The following is an 8902-nucleotide window of genomic DNA, read 5'->3' on the forward strand; positions in this document are numbered from 1 at the left end:
TCACACGCCCAACTAGTTGCTCCCAATTGCTTGTTGGGAACCCGTGAATCCTAATATATATATTTGAAAAATGTTACCTTGATGGCTATTTTTGTTATTTTAAGTTTACATGATAAACATTAAAAATATAAATATGAAAAATATAAGAATTTAACCGTAAGTTCTTCATTTCTTAAAAGGAAAAAAAAAATCTACATAATATCACTTGATAGAGCACCCAAACTCCCTCCAAGGCTGCTTTAATTTGAATGTAGTGGAGTCTCAATTATATTATTTTGCTTGGGAAAATGGTGAAGGTGGGGTTTAATTTAATCAATCAATTTTCTGAACTTTCGGCTTGTTGTATTATATGTTCCTTTCTATTCCTTCTTTTTTTAACCTTTTGGGTGATTATGACGGAAGCTTGATACCAAGTTGGCGGATTATGATGTCATTTAGTTTTTGGTTTAAGCACCATGAAGTTGACTAATCAAATATCTCCAATTAATTTAATTAATCAAATGTTTAGTTGGGAAATATATGATTAATTAAGCAAAAGCAGAAAGTGCTTTTTGAAAGAAAGGCATGAATTTGAATTCCTTTGCTCCCATTTTACAGTTGTTATCCACAAAACAACAGAGCACATCCTCCGGATTTTCATGCATCACGCCCCCTACCCTCTGGCTTTGAATTTTGACTTTGTTAAGTGACTAAGTAAAAAGATAATTTTGTCCAAAAAAATTTGTGCGTGGAAAAATATGTACATCCTAAAGTTTTTGTTGGATTAATAATTAAAAAATGATCAAAATTATCCTAATAATTAATAAACAACGTTTATTATTCATTATTTTTAATAAATAAGGACGACACTGCTTGTTTTTAATATACTTTTAGAGTCATATTGATCCGGTAAAAATTTCTGAATATTCATGACTTCAATGCAAATCAGGTAAAATTGTATTTTAACCCGATATGGTGTGCTTTGACTATGTTTTGTTATTCTATCAGTGCAATTCATAAAACGCACTATATATCATCCATTGAATTAAAAAAGTTTCATCTTTTCACTACTAATACCTAACATATACATTGCATGCGTCCGCAGTCTGAATTTCAGCTTATTATTTAAATATTGAAAGGTGCTTTTCAATGTTCGTGGCCATAGGTTTTTGTTTCCTGCTAAATTTCCCCACGATATAGATGAGGCTATAAAACAAATAATGAGAATATATTTATATATAATCCAGGCATGTCTGATAACCAAACAAACATTGAGGTTGAAATTAGGGCCATGTTGACTTAAACTTGTGTAACTGACTTGGCCTCTTCTGTTAATGTGAAAACGAAGCAAAAGTTCTGGGAAGGGAACTTCATCATGTATAACAAGACTTGGGTGGAGACTTGGCGGTTAATTAAGAGTGCCCTGAAATCCAATTAACAAAAGATTAAGGAACAATAATGGAATAAGACAGGGATTAATTAGAGAGATTATATTAATAGAAGATAGATTGACGGTGAAGCAGGAGGGAGATTGGTGGTGTGGGGTCCAAGGTTGGTGTTACAGTAACAGAACATTTCGTGTCGAAAATTGTTCTTGTGCTATTAGCTTTCATGAAAGGTGTCGTGGACATCCATGTCGGACGACACAGTTCAGACCCATTGAAAAATTCCCCTTTTCGCTGGGCATACCAAAAAAATTAAAAGACCCCTCCATGTGCCTTCTTTTTGATAACCAACCCCACATGTGTGTGTGTGTGTGTGTGTGATTTCCCTTTCCAATTTCATCAACACACAAAATGCATTTTCCCCCAACAATCACCTACTCTCACAGTACTCCTCAAAAAAATTAAACTTTCTTGTTAGTTAAGCTTCTTCTTTAAATTACTGTCTACTTCGTTACTCTCATCATTAGTCATAAAGTTTCAAGTTGCTCAGTCCACGGAGTTGTCCAGCACGTAATAAGTGTGCTGCTTCGTTTCTTGTTTCTGCTTTTCCTATAAAGGATTTGCTTAATCCTGAGGAGTTGCCACACTTTTTTAATTACTCCTCTAGTTTTAGTTATAGGACAGAGAAATAAGACATTTTTTGTCCTGTTTATAGGACATTAAAAAAATTTTTTGTATGAATGTACAATTTTATCCTCCATTTATTATTGCGTTAACTTTGTTTACATAAACTATAATGTATATTAAATAGGATTAAAGTTAAAAAATTCTTGAATTTTAGATAAGAGTTAATGAAGTTTAAAATTTTTCTTAATGTGTGAAATATGTTGGAAGTGACTTATAAGTAGGACTAGAAAAGTATATAGCACAGTAACTCTTAAAACCAAATTTATTTTTTTTTCAGGTGTTTTTCCAACACTTCTCACGGCAAAGGAAAGACATGGATGGCTTCTTCTTTTTTTGTGTGGAGATTCTTATATGTGGGGGATCGAATAATTCTCTTCATGTGTCGACAGCGCAAGAGTACACCAATACTCTGCATCGATAATACATGCAAAGGTCACAGCTCATGATTCATAAAGCCTTCTCTTTTTATATGTGAAATGATTTCTTTTCTTACAAACACTATGCCGAATGGAAACTACAGGAGAACTTGTGGAGGCTAACAGCAGTGATTTGTAGAATTTAGATGTGTCGAATTTACGCCACAAATTATGATTTGTTGGAGGCTAGCCAGCTAGTGCTGCTTTATTTGATAGTTTACCAATCACACTATAGATAGTTTTGCTTTTCTCATTTTTATTATGATCTGATCTTTTCTTCCTCCGCTAAATTATTAAACAACATTAATTAATTGCCTTCATCCTTACGAGTTTGTTACTCCCGTTTGCCTCCTACTCAATGTTGATTTAAGAACAAGCCATCCCACCACACCATCATTAAATGGTCGAAATCATGAGGAATATATTAGGCTAAAATATATATTTGGTCCTTTAACTCGGTATGAAGTTTCAATTTGATCTCTTAACTTTAAAAAGCATATATTTGGTTCTTTAACCATAAAATCATTAGGCTTCAATGATGAATTTTGTAATAATCATAGGTGTTTTGAAAATTAAACTTAATATGTTAGCATTTGAGAATATTTTATCAACATTTAATATCTTAATCTCATCAGTTTTTTAAAAAAAATTTAGAGTTAAAAGATTAAAAGTATACTTTTTAAAGTTAAGGGACCAAATTGAAATAAAAGGACCAAATGTATACTAATTAGCCAATATATTATTAGTTTCCGAGATAATTACTGATACATAATGAAGCTTCACGCTTCTGCATACACTTTGCTCAAAGGAAGGCTGCTTGGGGGACTACGAGAGAAAATTAAATTAATTAGCGAGTGAATGATGAGGCATTGCACAAAAGCTTAATCAAAGTCAGTGCATCAGAATTACAACTACTCATATTACTGCAAAATCTTAAGAATGGTCCAAGTAACATGAGGTCAATTTGAGTTGACTTGTGGGTTTTAATTAGTTTTGAACCAGTGGAATGGGATAACAAGGAAATGGAAGAATGTGACAGTACAGTAGTGCGGTTATTCAAAAGGAAATGAATGTGATCATCCAGATTGTAGGATAAGGAGCGACGGTGGTCCCAGAAATTTCACAGGTTGCCTCATTAATTCAATCATACGCTTCTGCCTCCCCATTAATTGCTTCCCTTCGGTGGAAACGGAATCCTCTTTCGACTTGCGGGATTCAGCCACAGAGGCTTCGGCATTATTTATGGTCCATTCTCGGCCCATTTATAGAAGCAGTGGGTGGGACCAGCCCAACCTCCTGCATAGGAGGGCCTCATCCCTTTACTTCAAGGCATACACACACATATAACCACTGGGTGTTTGATTTAGCAGAATTAGCTAATTTCTTACAATATCATGATGAATTAAAGTTTAAATTTTTATTAAAAGAAATATTTGAGAATGTCTCGAATAGAATTATCTTTAAAAAGAGGATACACTTGTATGTGTCTATATATATATATATATCGGTCACCCTTTTGATAAGGGGAAAATTTTTACACGTTCATCCCACACTATGATTTTTTTTTTTTTTTTCATGATGGGGTAAACATAAAGATAGAGAAAGTGACGAGGCTCACATAACCTCATGGTTTCATTATTCCTTTTTATTTCTTCTCAATTGAATTGTGTAGTTGTCGGAAAGAGTCTCAATCTTAAAGAAACCTATACAAACCATGGTTGAAAAGCAAAAGGAAACTAGCTTACAAGTAAATGTTCAATTAAATGTTTAAAATATATCACTCGTGTGCAAAACATTCTTTAATTTGAAATGGTTTTATACATGAGCATGCGTGTGAAATATAACTTACCAGATGCGCCACGTGTTTATTAATCTAAACTAAGGGGAAAATAATTTAATAATTTTTTTCCAGCAAGACAAAAATTAAAGATCAGATGACAATTCGGCCCGAGATCAGAATTGTAAAAACAATCGTTAAAATGAATCGGCAGACATAGAGCATATTAGATAGTAGTATTTTATATGTGTTCATAATTTCTGGATAAAACGCTCAATAATTTATCGTTAAGACTTAAATGACATCCGACGTAACCTCGATGTCTGTACTATAAACAGAAAATAAATATTATATGGGGTGAGTACCTAATACCTAATTTCTTTATCATCAGCATCGTATCCCAATGAATTCAATAAACTTGTACGGTCCTTTTCTGTTTGCTGCATTGAATTTACCTAGTACCTAGTGTGACGGGGACTTTTTTTCCTATCCTTAAATGGGACGAGGTAGTGACGTGTAGGATCAACAATAATAGTGACATATTCGAACAGGGAAGAGGCATGCACGTTGAAGCTGACGACTATTAATTAAAAACGTGCAAAATATTGATCAGCCATATATATATATATATATATATATATAAATGGTCATGAAGCACGCCATGACCCCAATTAAGCGCTATTAATTACTCCTTTTAGTTCTTGTCACAGCACTATTTATTTTCATTGAATTTCTCTTATGTATTAATAGGTTTTTATATAAAGAGAACTTGAGGGAATTATATATATGTACGAATGTTGAGATGATGTATGGATTCACTATTAGAATAGATTATTATTGATTAAGCAGCACGTTTGTGTTGTTCAATTCAAGAATATCTCATATTAATTAGTAGTGTTTGGATTTGAGTTTCCTAGCTAGTTGATCCTTATCGAGCGATGATTTGGCAATCATTGTCTTTTTTAGGGTTCGTGATAGAGAATCCATTTCCTAGGGGCTCTTGGCCTATGGAATGAGAGGGATTCAACTCTATTTCTTAATTACCCATCCCTCCATTATTTAATTTATTTGTGCATATGTCATGTTCATTTGTTGTTTTGTATTATCAAGGACCTTATATATGTGTGTTTTTGTGTGATTCTGCAATCCATTATATTTCCAGTAACGTTATTGGGAAAACTGTTAATTTCTTCTTTTATCTGTGCCTCTTTTTTGCTCTAAATCTTTTTGGTCTGAAAGGCGTGTCCAAGGTACGTATAAGTGAGGATTCATTTCATTAGAACAATTATGTCAATTATATGTACGTACGTATGCATGCCACCTGTAGTGTTTATTATTGTCTTCAAACAATAATACCGAAATCTAGATATGAATGGATCATAAAGAACTATTGTTTTGATTTTTTATTTATTGGTTCAGCGTAGAGCATGCTTAAAAGCATTATTGTTCAATTTTCAAATATTGCACCCTCTGTAAGTGTATATCTGTGCATCGTCAGAATATCATGTGCATATATGGCGTCCGCGTGCTATTAGTAGTTGATGTTTTTAGTTTTCGGCCCACACACCCATCGTCAGAATATCATGTGCATAGTTGATTTTTTAGTTTTTGGCCCACACACACACACTCGGACATATGCAAGTTGTGATTATCGTGGATATTTATGTTGGGTGTTTTTGCCACTAGAATATCTTGGATGCATACCCTGGAATAATTGGGATGATATATAACTTTAAGGAATAATGGAGAAACAGTAAATTCATCAAATTCAAATTAATATAAATAAATTGTAGAGATAGAAATGAAAGAACTTGGGAATCATGTGCGTGCGTGCGTGCGTGCGTGTGTATGATGCAGCGAAAGTAAAGAGATGAGAGGTGTCAAACATATACTACCTACGGTCCTAAATATAAGATTTTGTTTGATTTTTATTTCGGTCTTAAATATAAGATCCTAATCTACTTTGTCTTTCATATTTAAACGTTTTTTTCAAAGTAATCCTTCTAATAATAGTAATTCTAGCCAATACATTTGATTAGTAAGGATGTTTTAAGAAATATAACACTTATTTATTACAAATAACTAATTTAACTTATTTTCTTAATCTATTCAAATAAGTTAACTAGTTCTTATATTTAGGATAGGAGATAGTGTGTGCGCGCACGCAGGTCTAGGATGAAGAACTTAAGAATGTGATCCCTGCGATGCGGTTTTGTGGGATAAATTAGAATGAATTCATCACGGCCGGTCTGCCTCCACAACATCCTCACACCATAAACGTGCTTTAATTAATTTATGGGGTGTTTGGCAACCTTCAAACTATAGTTTCAGAAGTACTTTTTCGCAAAACGAGACAAATTCCTTCACATATTTACTTCGTAAACTATAAAAGTATTTCTGAAATCATAGTTTAGTTTCTATCTAAACAACCCCTTAATGGGAAATGACGACTTCCTCCGCAACTCGTCCTACCTCTACATGCATATTGCCGGAGAGGGACATTGAACCCGACACCGTTCCTCGGTGTGGACCCCACTTCACCGAATAATGAAGCTGATGAGAGCGAGTAGTTCATTAACTAGGATTATCAATAAGTGCTCTCATACCCAAACTCAACTTTAATCATTAATCAATTATGGCAACCAATTAATCCCCCCAGCTTTTTCTCTCTGTCCTTTTCTTTATGTACGTACCCACAGGCCACACAGTCGTAGTCCACGAGTACTGCTCTATGGATATGTCAACTAACATTCAATATTCTAAAAAGGTGTTCGTAAGTCGAAGTGGCGCGCGCGCCCACACACACACACACACTCTCACATACTAATATTATAAATAAGCTAATCCACACTTGTCTTGCTTCTCTGCAGAAAACTTGTAAGTCGACAGAGAGGAGAGGAGAGAAGAGAAGAAAAGCATATGGGAAAGATTTACCCTGATGAGCCTGGGAAACCCAATTTTGATGGGAGCATGATGAGCAGCAAAAGAGAAACATACACGGTGTGGATGAAATCACTTGTGTTCCACTCTAATGGCTGCACCGTCTACAACTCCAACGGTGATATCGTTTATCGGGTCGATAATTATGACACCAAGGGCACCAGAGAAGTCAACCTCATGGATCTCCAAGGCACAGTCCTCTGTACCATACATAAGGTAAGTACACACACACACACACACTAGCTCTACCTGTTGTTTCGTTGTTTTAATACTTGCATGCATGATCAGATCATATCTGAAGAGAGAGAGAGAGTGTGTGTGTCTTTGTGTTGCAGAGAAAACTGCGGTTTGGATGTTGGGAAGGGTTCAGAAGCAGCAGCAGAAGGAAGGAGAAGAGATGGTTCCAGGTGAAAAGATGCCAGAAAATGATGATGAAGGGGAAAGCAGAATGCGAAATGAGAGTAGGGAGCCAAAAGTACTGGATAGTTGGAATGGGAAAAACCAAGGCAGCGTTCGGGATAATAAACATAGATCGACAGATTGTTGCAGAGGTTAGTGTTTGCTCCTCGATCGAACATAGCTTATCTTTCGAACGATGATAGATATAGTAATTATATTATGGGATGATTGATTAAATTAATAATGGTAGTGTTGGAATAATATATGATGGATATATATATCATCAGGTAAAGCAGAAGGAATCGTGGTTATCAGGAGTAGTGCTGGGCGATGATGTGGTAACGTTGGAAGTGGATGCCAATACGGATCATTCACTCATGATGGCCTTTGTCACGGTGTACGGATTAATGCGAGGCAGAATGTAGATTACATAGATACTACTCCTCCGGTCCTTATTATAAAACCCCATTTGACTTTTTATTTGGTCCTAATTATAAGACCCCAATCCATTTTGTCTCTTATATTTATACATTTTTTTTCAAGATAATCCTTCTAATAATGATAGTTTTAGCCAATATACTTAATTAGCAAGGATATTTTAGGAATGACAACACTTATTTATTATAAATAACCAACTTAACTTACTCCCTTAATCTCCTCAAATAACTCAATTGGGTCTTATAATTAGGACCGGAGGAGTAATATAGTACCATTCATTCATTAATTCCTACCTATTATATATTAACTCAACATTTTCATATATTCTCTGCTTCCATAATTTTCCTTATTCCTCAGCCGATTTTGGATATGTGCACGAAACATCAATACAGCGTTACATTGTAACTACATATATATATATATATATATATATATATATATTACTTTTGGTTCTAAATATAAAAGTTAGTTAACTAATTTGAATACATTAAGAAAATAAAGTAAGTTAGTTATTTGTAATAAATAAGTATTATCTTTCCTAAAATATCCTTGCTAATCAAGTGTATTGATTAGAACTATCATTATTAGAAGAATTATCTTGAAAAAAAAATATAAAAGATAGTATATATGTATAACGCTCCCTTTGATTTGATGATTTTCCGTACAAGACTCACACTAGATTGCGAATGGCGTTTGGTTTGTTATTAGGAAATATTTACCTTCAGTTCGATCTGGGTGTGTTATGTGGAAAATGAGAGATACAAATGACAGAGATATTATTACTCACAAATTCTATTGAATAGGTAGCTTCATTAATTCTATCATTCCTATTATTTTATATACAATATATGTGCATAAAAGTGTATTTAATTTGATTCATG

At 34.0% G+C, this 8902-nt stretch overlaps 1 protein-coding gene across 1 annotated transcript; it reads left to right on the top strand.

Annotated features, from left to right (window-relative positions):
* Nucleotides 1-7194: 7194 nt before the first annotated feature.
* On the top strand, nt 7195-8016 carry LOC114725119 (protein LURP-one-related 4-like). Its single transcript, XM_028911581.1, has 3 exons — nt 7195-7400; nt 7520-7735; nt 7871-8016. The coding sequence occupies exons 1-3, from the start codon at nt 7215-7217 to the stop codon at nt 8006-8008; spliced, it is 540 nt and encodes a 179-aa protein (XP_028767414.1). The 5' UTR covers nt 7195-7214; the 3' UTR covers nt 8009-8016.
* Nucleotides 8017-8902: the final 886 nt, after the last annotated feature.

Source organism: Neltuma alba, unplaced genomic scaffold (genome assembly GCF_004799145.2).
Source record: "Neltuma alba isolate B1F8T4 unplaced genomic scaffold, ASM479914v2 tig00012228_pilon, whole genome shotgun sequence".
NCBI classification, from domain to species: Eukaryota; Viridiplantae; Streptophyta; class Magnoliopsida; order Fabales; family Fabaceae; genus Neltuma; species Neltuma alba.

Excerpts from the sequence above, each read along its gene's own strand:
- LOC114725119 (XM_028911581.1), top strand. The coding sequence starts at position 7,215 with ATGATGAGCAGCAAAAGAGAAACATACACGGTGTGGATGAAATCACTT. Across the intron at positions 7,401-7,519 it reads TCCTCTGTACCATACATAAG|AGAAAACTGCGGTTTGGATG; the intron begins GTAAGTACACAC and ends TTTGTGTTGCAG. Across the intron at positions 7,736-7,870 it reads ATCGACAGATTGTTGCAGAG|GTAAAGCAGAAGGAATCGTG; the intron begins GTTAGTGTTTGC and ends ATATATCATCAG.